At 40.4% G+C, this 17,802-nt stretch overlaps 1 protein-coding gene across 1 annotated transcript; it reads left to right on the forward strand.

Moving 5' to 3' along the window:
* Positions 1–277: 277 nt before the first annotated feature.
* LOC109113212 lies at positions 278–13,394 on the forward strand. The gene is made up of 11 exons (XM_042754191.1): positions 278–363; positions 3,874–3,912; positions 4,437–4,689; positions 4,777–4,922; positions 5,487–5,766; positions 5,872–6,017; positions 6,215–6,488; positions 6,594–6,733; positions 6,915–7,006; positions 7,363–7,462; positions 12,337–13,394. The coding sequence occupies exons 1-11, from the start codon at positions 327–329 to the stop codon at positions 12,357–12,359; spliced, it is 1,530 nt and encodes a 509-aa protein (XP_042610125.1). The 5' UTR covers positions 278–326; the 3' UTR covers positions 12,360–13,394.
* The last annotated feature ends 4,408 nt before the right edge of the window (positions 13,395–17,802 follow it).

Raw genomic sequence — 17,802 nt, forward strand, 5'->3', positions numbered from 1 at the left:
AGACTTGTTATTTGCACTTATATATTGTTGCTCTTTTGTTAGTTTTGACTGCTTTTATTGTCCTCATTTATAAGTTGCTTTGGATAAAAGCGTCTGCTAAATTACTAAATGTAAATGTAAAACTGTGCCCAAAATTTGCATTGTGTCAATAGACATTAGGACAAGGTAAATGAATACAGTGTGTTTGTTTGAAACATGAGAGACAGTCGAGTTTGACTGAAGGGAGGAAACCAGGTTGGTCATGTGATTTAAACAGATCATCCTCCATAAAACGAATATAACTCACACTCTTCATCCTAAAGAAAGACAGACTCCTTTAATCAGCCATGAAGAAGCTCTACAAGTGTCTGTGGATCTTACTGGGTAACGTACAACATTCATGTATCTGCTAGTTTACTACATTCACACTGATACTAACCCTGAGTTTTCTGTATTGTTTTCCTTTGTTCAGAAATATTAACACTCATCTCGTCCTCCAATGTGGATTTACAGCATATTATAAAGTGTTACAATTTCTGGCCAAACTAACCTAAATAATCTACATCAGTTGCTGTTTTATACATTCATGCTTGTCTATAATTAAGCTGTTTTTTTAACTACATGTGAATATATGTTCAAAGTTATTTATTTCTGTGATTTAAAGCTGAATTTTCTGTTACTCCAGTCTTGAGTGACATATGATCCTTCAGAAATTATTCTAATATGCTGATTTGCTGCTCAAGAAACATTTCTGATTATTATCAATGTTTAAAACAGTTGTGGTGCTTCATATTTTTGTGGAAAACATGATTGACTATTTTTCAGCATTCACAGATGAATAGAGAGTTTAAAAGACCAGCATTTATTTGAAATAGATATGTGTACATCTGTTTTGACAAATTATATTTTTCTCCCATTCAAAAATGAATCTTGCAATTATGTGAGGAATGAGGGATTTATGTCACTCCCGAAACTTTGCTGCTTGTACAGGATATATGGCCCCTAGCACGAAAAACATCTTTAATTCAAATTCTGAACAGATTATATTTAGCCTAGAAAGTGCGCAAAGAGCACTTCCTTTGTTAGCACTAAAAAGTTGTCACTTCACAAAGTAGATTGTAGATTATGATTTTGTTTGTCACTTGTCTCACTTGATTGTTTTTCTCAGTTTATTTTTTATTTTTTTGATCTACTCAGGGTTTCTGCAGGTTTCACCAAGTCAAATTTAAGACTTTTTAAGACCATTTTAAGACCATTAAGAATGAAATTTAAGACCTATATCACGACATCAAAACACACACACACACACACACAAAGGAAAATGCAGAATGCCAAAATTACTATCAAAGTAAATGTATTCAAATGGAACAGTACTGAAGACAGGATAAATGCATTGTTGAACTACAAAAAAATAAAAAATAAAAAAAATAACTATACACGTGACAGTAAAATATTTTATAATAAAACATTTACTTACTTTCACGTGCTTCATTAAGTCCTTGGCTGTAGCATGCCCCATGAACTGGGATCCCAGGTATCTTGACTGTACCTGCCCGCTTTCCCAAAAACCTACGTGAAGGTCCAGCTGTTTCTTTTTGGAGGTGCGATTCAGACTTTCGTCAAACATCAGCAAGAACGGTCCAGTCACTTTCGAAATTAAGTCACTCTCGATAAAATCTGCTAGTCCAAAGCACACAATGTAGGCAGAATGATTTAGCAATGTCAGAGTCCGGAAACATCATCTGAAACAATTCACCGATTTGCTCATTCGCATTATAGGACTGGTGTCTAGTCACGGTGTGGAGGACCCAGAGCACCTCTTAAGGCCCCGGTATACTTCAAACGAAGTTCGTTTTCATTCTTCATTTCAGGGCAAAAAGAATGTCGAAAAGGCTGAGCGACGGTATACTGTTAACAAACTTTCCAACACCCCCGCACTGCTGGAGACAGGGTGTAGATTAATGTAAACGTGTCACGATGCTTGCGTGTATCCCCTAAACAAAACAACGATGAAATGAAGAAGTGTAGGCAATCTAGGTGTGAGACGGGGCCCAATGGTCAGAAAATAATGACAAAAGAATAATGTTTAGCAGCAATTCAGAGTCAAGTATCATGTTTGCAATACAAAAGAACCATTCCATTATCAGTCCTTTATGGGAAGTGTGAATGTCTCATAGTCTGAAAACTTTAGCATGATGTTGGAAAAAAAATATTGGAATCAGTTTGTTACTTTATTTTATTAGTGTTCATTTATTTTATTAAACTGGATAAATTGTTTTGATAAAAACAAAGGTTTATTATTGTATATTCGTTTGGCATTTCATTTACTGTATACCCTTTAAATTTGCTTACTGAAAGAGCAACAGCAGCAGTATGGTGTAACATTTATTTGAAACATGTATTTGGTACTTGCTACCTTATATCGTTACTCTTTCCTTTCATTCTTTTCATAGCTTTGGAAATCTTGTCTCGGATTTTTCTCTGCGTTGCTTTTTGCATAACTCTGGGTCGTCCTCACCAAGCTGCGTTGCTTTTTCTTTCTAGGAATGAAATACTGTATCTACTTCTTTAAAATCTGTCCACGAGTGATTGTACAGGTGCGGATATATTTGTGCAGCTCAGCTATTCGACACTCCAGTGTATACAGGAGATGTTGCTCTCATGAGGAACGAACCGAGAAAAAAAAATTTTGCGTCAAAGAAGGTGGAGTTTCAGAACACACCCACCAACTGCGTAAGCTCAAAGGTGTTTAGGAGCCAAAGCAAACTCCCCCAGAAAGTTCGCTTTGGTGAGCCATTTCGAACTGCCAAAACAAACTTCGTTTTGACCTGATTTTGTTCGAAATGACGTTATATCAGTTTGTTCTTCGATTTCGTTTGAAGTATACTGGGGCCTTTAGTGTTGGCTATGATCCAAAAGGGACACAGAGGTCACTCAAAGGGGTTGTGGAGCTGCAGTGTGGTTCTTGCCTAGGCAGTGTGGAGCCACCAGATACTTGGCAGAACTGGCTGATGACTGTCATTTGCTGGAGACCCTTCACAACTGTTAGATGTTTCTCACTTTTTGCATGAGACTCCAGCGCCTGTACACCCAACATTCCCAGTTTAATCGCTTTCTTGCATACTAAGCAGTAGGCTTCAAATACGTTGTTAGTAACTGGCCTTAACCAAGCCCTAAATTCATTTTTTTCAAGCCAAGTATCGTTAAACTTGCACTTCCCCATAGCTGAAAAGTAAAATCCATTTTACGTCTGTGATGCAATCCAAGAGAAACTTGCGCCAATAACAGAAAGCTGATTGGCTGTTGCATGTTGGTCTCATTTGTAGTCATAATACAGCAAATTATATTTGGACTAGCGAACGAAAGAACTACAACACCACGAGAAAAAAAAATTCTGAAGTGCTGCAGAAGCATTGAAATGAGCATTAGAGGTAGCGCTACATGGACATCGGAAAATTAAGACCTGTTTAAAATTATTTAAAACATACAACAGCGAATTTAAGACTTTTTAATACCCCACGGAAACACTGTCTACTTTACCAGACAAATCTTATGTTAAATATTTGTGTATGTAAATTGTTTGACAGTCTTTATGACTGTTTGTCCATAATGTCTGGTAATGATTCACAGGACCGTGTTCTCGTCCCACTTTTGATTTCATTCTTCTGCTTGATAGTCATGTTGGATGAAACCACTGACACATGAATAATTATCTGTATTATTAATGTGTCAATGTTTTCATCAAACTTGGTCATTACGTAGATCAATGTGTTATGTTTCCATTATCATTCAGACAAAACATTAATTAGCGGCAATATCAAGGTGAATTAAACTGAAAATTCAAATTTGAATGTGATTCAACAAAACCTGGTTGTTTCACCTTTTTTTCTGCAGGGGTTTTATTGATTGAGGAAATGGCACGTGGACAAGAAGGTGAGAAACCTTAAGTGTTTTAACACTTTTGTTCTGTTTTTTCTGTTAAATGGTCAGATGTAAAAGCTCTGATGCAGTCTGATGACCAGTTTTATATTTTTTTTATTGTTATAGTTCCCTGATACTGGATAGACTAAAGTCAGAAAATTAACTTCTTATTAACAGGCAATATTTCCCTCAAGATTGGATCTTTCAGGAACAGCCTTTACAATTTTTTAATGTCAGATTATTCTGCTCTTTGTATAATACAGTATAACATACCAAACCCATCATGATATATAGGCCAATATTAGTAATATAGTAAGTAACAAATGATTGTTATCCAAAATAATAATTTAAAAAAGATGCTCACTATCATTCTTTTACCTTTGCCTTTTAAATACTTGTCGCTGTTTTGCACCCTTAACCCTTAATTTCTTACCCTGTGGTGGACATGTTGCTGATGATGAGTAATAGAGTTTGGTAAAAGTCTTCTGCAGTAGTAGATGACTTCTTATTGACCTTTATCCATTAAATTTTTCCAGAGAATGCAGCACTATGGGGCAATACTAGTCAGTCATCAACTTATGCAGGCTCTGAACCTGAATTTGCTGTTGATGGATTGTTAAACAGCTGGACCCACACTAATGAAGAGACCAACCCGTGGTGGAGAGTGGATCTACTGAAAGTATACAGAGTGAACAGAGTCACCATCACTAATAGAAATACTTTTGCTGACAGGATAAATGGAGCGGTGATTCGTATCGGGAACTTTCTTGACATTTATAGCAACACCATGTGAGGATTTCTTTCTTGTGATTTGATTTCTGTGGCTGAAGTGAAGGATGAACAGAAACCTATAACAGATGATCTTTCTGTCTGTAGATGTGGTGTGATTTCTACTCTTGCAGCCGGTGCCACGGCCACTTTCTCATGCGGTGGGATGGTGGGACGTTATATGGTTGTTCATATTATTGGACAGCTGAAGATTCTTAGTCTTGTTGAAGCTGGAGTCTATGGGACTTTGGCAGGTAATTTGTTGTTGTAGAACACTATATTGAATGCAATAAATACTTTTTTAGAAACTTACTTTAAACACATAGTTCACCAAAAATCACGCTCATGTCCTTCCACACCAGCATGACAGTATTCATGCTTTATTGGCATCTTATGTACAGATGATTCTGATAAACGTGGGGCTTGAGCATATAATGCTAACCACAAAGTGGGTAAAGTATTAATATGGGAATTAAAAACATTCTGTTGATTTATCATATTAAACAGTCCACATTTCAAGTCATCAGTCAACTGTCTTTTTATTCCAAATGGTTGTTATTGAAGATATTGGTTATATTTCCACCATGTTGTTGGTACTAATGATGTAATGAGTTACTATGGACGTTTAATTATTTTGTATATACTTGTGAAGAACGTTTTTAGATAAAAGTGACTGTGTTTGTAGTTCTGCTTGGTAACAGTAGGCTAGTTGGTGCACAAATGACATGTTTCACCATCATCTCCTCCACTGTTGCTCTCAAATCTTATTTGAATTGTGCATAAACATGGTTCATGACTGGTTTTTATTCATTTTCCAGGAAATCAGGCAGTAGGAGGAGCCACTATGCAGTCATCAACATCTGCAGACTGGTTTGCTGAAAAGGCCATTGATGGTAATCGAGGTCTCCAGCAGTTGTATACGGGATGTTCCTCAACCCTTAATGAGACTAACCCGTGGTGGAGGCTGGATCTGCGTGATGTCTACCGAGTTAGTGAAGTGGTCATCACTAATAGAAAAGAATGTTGTGCAGAATGGATTAACGGAGCAGAGATTCGCATTGGAAACTCATTGAAAAACAATGGTACCAACAATCCCATGTGAGAAACTTTAGGTTGAAAGGGCACGAGACGTCAAGCACAAACATGAAGGACTGAAACAGATATGACAGTATTTTTATATTACTCATGTTTCTCTGTCTGTAGATGTGCTGTTATTCCTGATATTCCAGCAGGAGAGTCCAACAACTACTTGTGTTATAGATTGGAGGGACGTTTTGTGATTATTCATATTCCTGGAGACTGGAAGATTCTTACTCTTTGTGAGGTTGAAGTTTACGGGTATTTGGCAGGTAGTTAATTGTTATAGAGCATTATATTCAATATTCTACATTAATATATAATTCATGTAATAACATGTCATACTTAAAACATACTATAAAGGAACACAAAATCATAATTTACACAATTTGGTTTGGTGAGGGTAGTTGATGCAGTAATAACGCCCTTCACCTCAAAAGTCATGACATTTTTTTCAAACAATTTTTAGAAAATCTGGCAGTAGCTGGAACTGCTATACAGTCGTCAACATCTGCGGACTGGTTTGCTGAAAAGGCCATTGATCGAGGTCTCCAGCAGTTGTATACGGGATGCTCCTCAACGATTTCTGAGAATAACCCATGGTGGAGGCTGGATCTGCATCATATTTACAGAGTTAGTAAAGTGGTCATCACTAATAGAAAAGACTGCTGTGCAGAACGAATAAACGGAACAGAGATTCGCATCGGAAACTCTTTGGAGAATAATGGCACCAACAATTCCATGTGAGAAACTTAAGGTTGAAAGAGCATGAGACTTTGAGCACAAATGTGAAGGATTAATGCGGATATGACAGTATTTTAATATCCCTCATCTCTTTCGGTCTATAGATGTGCTGTTATTCCTGCTATTCCAGCAGGTGAGTCCTACAGCTACTCATGTGATGGGATGGAGGGACGTTACGTGAATCTGATCATTCCTGGAGACATGAAGACACTCACTCTCTGTGAGGTGAAGGTCTATGGAGAAGGTATACATCAATAAAATTGGTTTATAATATATAATGTGTTCACGTCATCAAATTTTTGTCAATATGACGCAGTAAGGATTGTGGGTAAGTTTTAATAAATGCAAGCTCATTTGTAAGGTGCAAACCATATTTCTTAAGATTTTTTAAATTAATTTACATATATATGAATATATTTTTCTAGGTCCCTTTTTAAAAAGATCATTTATAAAACTGATGTTTCACTCCAGCAAAGATTTGACTGACTGTACAATGAGAGAAAGCATTCTGAAACAGGTGAGAAACAAAGTAACAAGTGATAAGAAAACAAACACTTATTGCATTGTTAAATATTATGACCTGAATTTATTAAAAACAAAATCAGCTTTTTATCTCCTGCAGTGCAGTTGCATTTGCAAAGAAAGAACTGGTTTATATTATGATTCAGAGTTCACTGACAGGAGCCAATCACCTATTGATTATCCAGTCAAACTATTCACAGCATGAACAAATTTATAATATACTCACATTTTAAAGAAACATGATTTAACAAAAGTACTGTTTGGGACATGACACAAAAAAAGAGGAGAGGAAGATTTGAATGTCTTGTCATATTCTGATCTAATCAGTTTAGTATGAATTTTAATTTCCAGTTGGGATCTGCTCTGGCTAATAGAGGATTCACAGACTTGACATTGAGTTGGTCTCAAACCCCTAAAGAGAAAGTGATGCGGAAAGTGAACACTGGCAAAAGTGAGTGTGTTCTCACATCTGTACAATAACGTCTCTGTTACATATGGTAACCCTCGTTCCCTGAAGGAGGGAACAGAAATGCCACGTCGGATGACCAACGAATGGGGATCTCGCTTAGAGAGACCAATCCACTTTGAGTGTAAACTAAATGAGTCAATGCACATTGGCATGCGATTATTGCATCCAGTTGTCACTGATCACATGACATACATAACCGAGACGTACCCTTTCAACTGGTCACTCTCGACGTCACGTCGGATGACCGATGAATTGGAATCCCTACAACAGGGCCATAGCTACTGCCCCTTCCAGTGTCCTGTGGAAGCCTCCTGTGCCCCTATTTTTTAGTGCAGGCTAGGGCTTACCACAAGAAGATCAGCTATTGCTGCTATGGCACTACCCACTCAGTAGGACTGGATAACACTTGGAAAATGTACCCGTATCACTTGGGACAGGAACGTTGCAGAAGCCCCATCCTTCCCGAAGGAGGTTTCAGAAGCACTTACACATATGAACAACCGTTTAGGCGCATATGGAAGATTAGAGGTGATTGTAACCCTCTTGGAAAAATAGCAAAAAAGTGACAGGGAAACAGAGCTCTGAGGCTATACCATGGATTTTACACATATGGGATCCACTTAGGTCTCTATATGGAACCTAGCCCTCTACTGGTTCATCGAGTTAGGGCCTGGCGATGGATGCTCCGCCACATTTGGCTGCCGAAGGGACAGAGGAGCTCGACAGGGTCTACGATATGGACTCTCTGGAGCGGTTTTAGCAAGCCGACCCGAAGCCGTGGCCTCTCAGTGCTACTACCCGTTTGAAGTGAGAACACAGGAGGATACCGGCTCCAAACAAAGGCTATAGACTCTATCTAACATGTTGGGGTCGCCCAGCCCGCAGCTCTACGGATATATGCCAGCGAGGTGCCACGAGCCAGCGCCCAGGAAGATGCAACACTTCTAGTTGAGTGATGTCGTAACCTAAATGGGCCTGATAAGCCAGGGTGATGGCATCCACTATCCAGTGGGCCATCCTCTGTTTAGAGACAGCATTCTCCTTCTGCCGGCCTCCATGACAGACAAAGAGCTGGTCTGAGGTCCTGAAGCTTTGTGTCCGGTCTACATAGCATCTTAATGCTCAGATGGGACAGAACAAAGCTAAGGCTGGGTCTGCCTCCTCTGGGGGCAGCCCTAGCAGGCTCACCACCTGATCCCTGAAGGGAGTAGTAGGATCCTGGGGCATCTAGCTGAACTCAGCTAGCCCAAACTCTAGGCACAATTCATTGACCGACAATGCATGCGGGTCCCCTACCCTCTTGATGGACGCCAATGCAAGCAGGAGCAAAGTTTTCATTGACAGAAACTTTAGCTTGACTGTCTGCAAGGCTCAAATGGGTCCTGCTGTGGTGCTCTGAACACTAGAGTCAGGTCCCAAGAGGGTATAGTGGGGGGCCGTGGAAGATGTAACCTTCTCGCCCCCCTAAGGAACCTGATGATCAGGTCATGCTTCCCTAGCGACTTCCCTTCTACGGGGTCATGGTTTGCAGCAATTGCAGTGACACAGACTTTGAGGGTGGAGGGAGACAGCCTTCGCTCCAACACTTGCTGCAAGAAGAACAGCACGACTCTGACCGGGCATCGTCGGGTGTCTTCTCGGTGAGAAGAGCACCACTCGACGAACAGGTTCCACTTCAAGTCTTGTACGTAGATGGTGCTCTGGCCGAAGTGATGGTGTCAACTACCTCTTGGGGTAGGTCACCTAGAACATCCGCATCCCGCCCAGGGACCAGATGTGAAGTTTCCTGAGATCTGGATGCGGGTGCCACAGGGTGCCCCGTCTCTGAGTCAGTAGATCCTTCCTCAGAGGAATCGGCCAAGGAGGGGCTGTCACAAGGAGCATTAGTTCCAGGAACCAGGTCCGGGTGGGCCAATAGGGCGCCACTAACAGGACCTGCTCCTCATCCTCCCTGACCTTGATCAGTATCTGTGCTAGAAGTCTCACTGGGGGAAACGCATACTTGCGCAGGCCCGTGGCCACCTGTGTGCCAGTGCGTCCGTGCAGAGTGTTCCTTCAATCAGTGAATAAAACAACTGGCAGTGAGAAGTTTCTACAGAGGCAAAAAAGTATACCTGAGCGGCTCCCCCGTCTGGGGATGGAGTCTCGATTCCCCTGGGAGCGCAGCTTGTGACAGCTCGTCAGCTGCCTGGTTGTGCAGACCAGGAATGTGAATGGCTGGAAGCGACCTCAGATGCTTCTGACTCCAGAGGAAGAAGAGGTGGAGGGCAAGTTGCGATATACAAGGGGAGTGTAGACCACTTTGTCGGTTGATGTACGCGATGGTTGCAGTGTTGTATGTGCTTGCCTCTAAGTGTCCTTTGAGACGGATCAAGGCAAGGTGCACTGCCAGCAACTCGAGGCAACTGATGTGCTAGTCCAGTTGCGGGCCTCCCCAAATCCCTGACACTGCAAGCCCGTCGAACGTGTCCCCCCAGCCGGTGGTTGAGGCATCCGTGTGAACCACAGAATGCCTGGAGATCTGTTCTAGGGGCACTCCTGCCCAGTTGCCATGGCCACCTCAGGACTTGGCCATGGAGCCAGTGCTGAAGCAGTCTCATATGGAGCAGCCCCCATGGCGTGACTGCCGCTGCAGTTGCCATATGCCCCAGTAGCCCCTGAAATTTTTTCAGTGGATCCACCATCCTGCTCTTGAACGTATTCAAGCAGTTTAACACTGACTGAGCACGTTACTGCGTCAGGCTCCTCGTTCAACCTTGTCCAACCGGCTGTCTGTTCGACCAAGTCCAACTCCATACTGAGAAAAAAGATCCTCTGTGTCGGGGAGAGTTTGCTCTTTTCCCAGTTGACCTGAAGGCCCAACAGACTGAGGTGATGGAGCACCAAGTCCCTGTGTTCGCACAACTGATCCTGAGACTTAACCAGTATGAGCTAGTCATCGAGGTAGTTGAGAATGCAAATGTCCTGTTCTCTCAGGGGAATAAGGGCTGCCTCCGCAACTTTCGTGAAGACATGGGGCAACAGGGACAGCCTGAAGGGCAGGAACTTGTACTGATATGCCCGTCCTTCAAACGCAAACCGCAGGAATGGCCTGTGGTGCGGAAGGATCGACACATGGAAGTACGTGTCCTTCAGGTCAATCGCTGCAAACTAATCTTGGGGACGGATGCACCTGAAGATGCGCTTCTGCATGAGCATCTTGAATGTGAAACTTGTGAAGGGCCCGGTTCAAGACGCCGGTTCAAGAAGCACAGATCCAAGGTCTCAACCCACTGCCTTTTTTGGGCACAATGAAGTCTGGGACACAGGGGTGTTCAAGAATTGTGTCTTGTCCATCTCGCATATGTCAGCCAGACACACCATAGTGGACCACCATAGTGGACACTGGACCACCATAGACCGAGCAGTGACCTTCATTGCTCGTAGTGCAAGGTCAGTAGCAGTACAGAGTTCTTTGAGAACTTCTGGGTTGTGACCACCCTCATGCAGGTCCTTCAGTGCCTTGGGCTGATGAACCTGCAACAACACCATGGCGTGTAGGGCAGAGGCAGTTTCTCCGCAGGCTGCATAAGCACTGCCAGTCAGGGCAGACGAGTACCTACAGGCCCAGGAGTGGAGCGACAGCATGCCCCGCCAGGTTGCAGCGGTATTTGGACATAATTGCATCGTAACCGATCGCTCCACTGGAGGGACTTCCATATACCCCCACACTGCCCCGCCATCAAGGATGGTGAGGGAGGACAAACCACTGGGGCAGATTCTGGCAGTGAAAGGTGCCATCCACAACCCTAGTGAGCTCATCATGCACCTCTGGGAAGAAAGGCACCGGAGTGGGGCCCTAAGAACCAGCGAGAGCCACTCCGAGAAACCAACTGTCCAGCCTCGAGGGTTCCGGATCCGAATCCTCTCCAGAAAAGTCTGACTCACACCTCCAATGCAGCGATTGACATCCGATCGTCGGGGGGAGCTCCAGTGGCTGTGAAGAGCTGGCAGAATAAGGAGCCCTCAGAGGTTGGTTCCTTGGAGGGGAAATCCTCACCGTCACCGTAAGACCAGTCTGAACGCTGCCAGAGGCTGCCGCCAGGGGGAAACCTAGACCTGGGCAGTGGCACGGGCACCCCGCCCCTTTGCAGGAAATGGAGTCTGGTCCGCAACTCCGAGATGGTCATTTTCCCGCAATGGGAGCATGACTCATCCACAAAATCCACCTCAGCATGCTTAATGCTCAGACACAAGACGCAGCGATTGTGACCATCACCCGGCGCCAGATAATGACCGCATCCAGAAATGCATGGATGGAAGGGCATCTTTGAAAAGACACGTCTTTATAAAGATGTTCCACCCGTGAATGCTCTTTTAGAACTGCTCTTTTATTGTGCTGAAGCACACAGGGGAGATGGCCGCCTGCAACACAAACAGGGGGTAGTGCAGCCTGATGTGTGCAACCCACTTGACATGGGAAGAACTACTGCCGCTGAAGTGCCGTACCACCAGCACAGGAGCTTCCTAAGAGCGAGCTTGTACTCGAACTTGTCATTTCACTTGAAGCAGAAGATCAGGAGCAGAACAATGAGACCGCTCGGCTCCGAAAAGCTGAATATGCACTGCACCAGCTGCCAACTTATACTCACGTTATGATCAGTGACAGCTGGATGCAATAATCACATGCCAATGTGCATTGGCTCAATTAGTTTACACTCAAAATGGATTGGTCTCTCTAAGGGGGATCCCAGTTCATCTGTCATCCGACGTGACGTTGAGAGTGACCGACTGAAAGGGAACTTATGACATATGCTGCACAAATAGGAATGATCATAAAATTATGATACGTAATAGCAAAAATGTTTCATTTACAGGTTGCTGTGATACAAGAAAATAATGCCCTGGAAATCAACAGTCTTTGAGTCACTAAATTAACATATATTAAATTTCTTCATAATTTATTACATTCATAAATGAATAATTCTTAATAAAAAGTCAGAATTGTGAGATAAGTCGCAATCACCTTATTTTTTATTCAGTGGTGGAAAGGGCTTCCATAAGAATTACTTGTTTACAAAGTAAAAACCTTAAAACTCTTGTGCTTCATTGTTACTCTTGATTTAAATCTTAAAGAACTTTTAAACATTTTGTATAATTGTGTGCTGTCATCAAAGCATTAGAAAATATAAAGGCTATAGATCAGGGGTCAGCAATCTACAGCACGCGTGCTAACAGTGGCACGCAGAGGGATAATCACTGGCACACGAGCAATAGGGAAAACTGCATACTGACGTACATTTTGAGGTAATAACTTAATCATAGTCACACAGCCTGTTAGGAGCTATAAATACTATTAAAGTGTGTGAATTAACTTCTGCTAGTCTATGGATGTGCGCGAGACCACTGCACATACTACCCTGCTGAAAAAACAGCATATTTTGGTTAGGTATGTTTTGACGCTGGGATGCTGGTTTATGCTGGTCATTTGCTGGTTTATGCTGGTCCTTTGTTCAAAAGCATCAAAACATACCTAACCAGCATATGCTGTTTTTTTCAGCAGGGTTGGCACTTCAGATCAAAGCCTCAGCGGTCTAACAGTGCTCATCAATGACAAAATGCCTGAGATGGCCGATCAAATCAAAGTAGGCAGGATTCACTGTTGACAAGCAGAGCGCGATGCGTCAGTTTAACGTTAAAGAGCGCGAGGTAAGATGAAGCTGCAAATCATTTAATATTAGTCAACTTTTAACAATACATTTACGATAAAAATGTTAAATGACCGACAGCTATGTCCAGTGACGCAAACTACTCGAATTTATTTTATTTCTCAAATATGGCCATTTTCAGAGAGAGAGATACATTAATTGTCTGCGTCTGTCTCGCTCTACAAACAATGAAGCTGAGTTTAGTTACTTAAAAACAGCAATTTTTCCCCCCTCCTTGCTGAGAAATATAATGTATTGATTCAGTATCGATTAATTAATGTCGCGTGGCAGCGCTGACAACAGGTTTATGAGCTTCTGAATGTTACTTAACACAAACAGGGGGTAGTGCAGCCTGATGTGTGCAACCCACTTGACATGGGAAGAACTACTGCCGCTGAAGTGCTGTACCACCAGCACAGGAGCTTCCTAAGAGCGAGCTTGTACTCGAACTTGTCATTTCACTTGAAGCAGAAGATCAGGAGCAGAACAATGAGACCGCTCGGCTCCGAAAAGCTGAATATGCACTGCACCAGCTGCCAACTTATACTCACGTTATGATCAGTGACAGCTGGATGCGATAATCACATGCCAATGTGCATTGGCTCAATTAGTTTACACTCAAAATGGATTGGTCTCTCTAAGGGGGATCCCAGTTCATCTGTCATCCGACGTGACGTTGAGAGTGACCGACTGAAAGGGAACTTATGACATATGCTGCACAAATAGGAATGATCATAAAATTTAGTGATTTAGTGATTCACACCTGAGAGACAAAGGGCCGTCCCCTAGTGGCCCATCAGTGAGTCATGTGACTGTGAGGCAGGTAAGAGAGAATGTGAGGAGATTGAAAAAATGACTTTTTAAAATTAATTGTATTTTAGGCTTACGATCAAGGTTAGGTGCTTCTACACCCTTGTTAATCAGCTATCATTTTACACTGATTTTAGAAATAAATTATGGTTAGGGTTAGGTTTAGGGGTAGGGATTGGGTTTAGTCTATATTTTTGGACAGTAATGTTGATCCAGAAACATGTCTTGCTTGGCAAAATCACGGCGACCGTGGGCTGTCACTGACATGATCTGCCAACTTTCCAGTCCTGCATCAGTGTGACCAGATATTATCATACATAGCTTTGCATCAGCCACCCCATATTAATCATGCTCCAAAGAAAGAACAAAAAACATTTTAACTCTCCATATTACTATGCATTCAGGTCTTTAGCAGTTTAGAACACAAAATATATCAATAGACAGAACTTTAAAGCGATATCAACAAAGATATTTTAAATTGAAATTTCCACTACTGTTAATATGACTTATCTATAGTGTTGATAACATGAACTGAAGAAAAGATGGCGCAAAACACGCCTATCAACACTATGGTACAACAAGAGGCTCAAACAGCACTAAAAACACATGAATTTGCCCTAACACATCAGTGTCATAGCGACATCTTGTAGACAACACAATACACTTTATTATATTAAAATTATTTTAATATTAATTTATATTTTATAATATTAATAGTTCAAGTTCAAGTGTGCTTTATTGTCAATTCTTCCACATGTACAGTACATACATACAGAGAATTGAAATTGCGTTACTCTCAGACCCATGGTGCATACAGATAACACTAACATTAGAGCCTAAAAATACAGATAGATAGATCAAATCTAAAATATAAAATACAACTATACAAATAAGGGCATGTAAAAAATAAAAATAAAGTTGAATAAAACAGTACAAGGCACATGGCAGATAGAGTGCAAACCAGTGCAGATAAAAAGGTTGTAGTGCAAGTCTGATTAAAGTGACAAAGGGCTCAGAGAGTAGTTCTTTTATTTAAACTGACTGAAGAGGTAGTAGAATGACGTCAGTTCTATGCTGAATGAGGTAGTGAGCAGACCAATGCTGCACAAAGTGACTGGTGCATGTCATTGTACAGTAGGTAGACAACCAGAATGGGTAATACCGCCATGCGTACCACAATAAATATAAGGTCTATATATATATATATATATATATATGTGTGTGTGTGTGTATACACCCACACACGGATAAAAAGCTAAATGTTTTCATTTCGGTTCATTCTTGGTTTAAAAAAAATCTTCAGGTTTCATATGCAGAGCGAAAAGAGAACGGTCCAGCATTTACCAATAATTATTATTAACTCTGTTATTATTCTTGATTTTTCAAACTGCTAACACTTTGCATTTTTGAATTATGCCTTTACTGTGTGACCAAAACTTGAAGCCTCACGCGCACATATTCATTGGAAGCAGTCGTTCACCGTGCCATCCGGCGTGAGCAGCGGTCCACTTTGGCATATTGCTAATTATGATTTTTTTTTCTGTCGATACTGAAACATGCGTGAACTACAAAGCCTATTTTACCTCATGAATAATAGTTAAGCTTCAAATGGGCAACATCACGAATATGAAAACGTTTGGATTTGTCCCAAATGAGAGCCCAACCTTACCTTATGTTTCCTTTAAATTATTATTAATTTATTTTTTGTTTGTTTATAGCTAAGCCTATATTATTATATACTGCAATTATATTTATCCATTAGACTGCTCTGATAAATTTGTTAAATTTAAAGTATTTGTTGTAAAGTGAAGGGAACTAAAAATATCCTGTTGACACATTATTAGGCCAGCCGTTATTATTTCTGAATGTAATAAAATGCAACTTATACATAACTTATATATTTTTTCCTCTCACAAACTTAATTAATTTTTAGCATATTTAAAAAAAAAAAAAAAAGTAGCAAACGACAATAAGCAATTAACGGTTAAAATGATTATAGTAACTATAATCATTATATACTTAGGAACAGAGTCTGGGCCAAATTTAGGCTATCCAGTTTTTTTTTTTTCATTGCATCTGAAAATGACTGTGCAGCACATTCACTTCATGTGTTCTGGTGCAGTTTTGCCTCCCGCGTTGCTCAGCTGTGGACGATTTAAAAATGTTTGATATACAGTAGGTAGACAACCAAAATGAGTAATACCGCCGTGCATACCGCCGCCGCAGGGCCGCGGCATTAACTGCAAGTCAGTCGCGTGTTAAAATCATTCGCTATACTACCGCCAGGTGGCGCAAAGGGACGGATTGCGAACTGAATGTAATTGTAAAATGAAAGGAAGGGAAGACGTTAAACAACAATAACATTATAATATACATTATAACATCCTTAAAAGCCATTAAAAAATAGGATAGTCTTAGGCTACAGTCTACTCATCAAAATTTTAAAGAAAGACCTTTACCCAAGGGCTTTTATGAATGGTTTTTTTATTTTATAGTATTTTTATACATACATACATATACATATATATATACACACACACACACATATATATTATTTGTAAATGCTGGACCGTTCTTATTTCGCTCTGCAAATGGAACCTGAAGATAAGATAACCGTATATATAGGCCTATATATATATATATATATATATACGGATTAAAAGCTAAATGTTTTCATTTCGGTTCATTCTTGGTTAATATATATATATCTTCAGGTTCCATTTGCAGAGCGAAATAAGAATGGTCCAGCATTTACAAATAATTCTTATTCACTATGTTATTATTCTTGACTTTTCAAATTGCTAACACTTTGCATTTTTTGAATTATGCCTTTACTGTGTGACCAAAAATTGTGAATTGTGACTTTGATTGCGCTGGTGCCTCACGCGCACATATTCATTGGAAACAGCAGTCGTTCACCGAGCCATGTGGCGCGAGCAGCGGTACACTTTGGCATATTTTTGCTCATCATGATTTTTTTTTTCCGTCGATACTGAAACACGTGTAAAATCCAAAGCCTGTTTTACCTAATGAATAAGAGTTTAGCTTCAAATGGGCAACATGTTTGGATTTGTCCCGAATGAGAGAGATAAGCCCAACATAATGTATCGCTTTAAATTATTTTTAATTATTATTATTTTTATTTTTTTTGTTTATAAGCCTATATTATTATATACTGCAATTATATTTATCCATTAGAATTATATATTTGTAATTCTTGTTCTGTTCTGATAAATTTGTTGAATTTAAACGATTTGTTGTAAAGTGAAGGGAACTAAAAATATCCTGTTGTTACATTAGCCTTTAGCATTATAAGGCCTGCCGTTGTTATTTCTGAATGTAATAAAATGCAACTCTCACAAACTTAATTTATTTTTTAGCGTGTTTTCGTGTATGTTTTTATCCAGCTTTATTTTTCCATTGAATCTAAAAATGACTTTGTGCATCACATTCACTCCGTCCGCTCAATCTGCATCTCGCGTTGTTCAGCTGTGGACGATTTCAAAATGTTTGATATAAAGGTTGCTGTCACATTTTATACAGGAACTGTTCATTTAAAAAAAAAAAAAAAAACAAAGATAGAAAAAGAAAAAAAATCAAAATATATTGTTAGTTTTATGCTAACATGCAATCAAGGTCTTCAGATACAATATAAGACACAAGTTAATTTAGGCTATTTAACATGCACTGTGACATTTTACCATTTCAACTTATAAACTCCTTGAGATTTTAAAGTCAGTTTAATAGTATTGAAATTCAAGTTTTAATTGCTTAAATTATTTCTATGAATTAATAAGTTAGCATGACTTTTTCATCATAGCATTT

This window comes from Cyprinus carpio, unplaced genomic scaffold (genome assembly GCF_018340385.1).
Source record: "Cyprinus carpio isolate SPL01 unplaced genomic scaffold, ASM1834038v1 S000006473, whole genome shotgun sequence".
NCBI classification, from domain to species: Eukaryota; Metazoa; Chordata; class Actinopteri; order Cypriniformes; family Cyprinidae; genus Cyprinus; species Cyprinus carpio.

What these genes read in the sequence shown, in the direction of transcription:
- LOC109113212 (XM_042754191.1), top strand. Translation starts at nt 327, where the DNA reads ATGAAGAAGCTCTACAAGTGTCTGTGGATCTTACTGG. An exon ending in GACATTTATAGCAACACCAT is followed by an intron (nt 4,690 to 4,776) that starts GTGAGGATTTCT and finishes TTCTGTCTGTAG; the next exon opens with ATGTGGTGTGATTTCTACTC. An exon ending in AGTCTATGGGACTTTGGCAG is followed by an intron (nt 4,923 to 5,486) that starts GTAATTTGTTGT and finishes TTCATTTTCCAG; the next exon opens with GAAATCAGGCAGTAGGAGGA.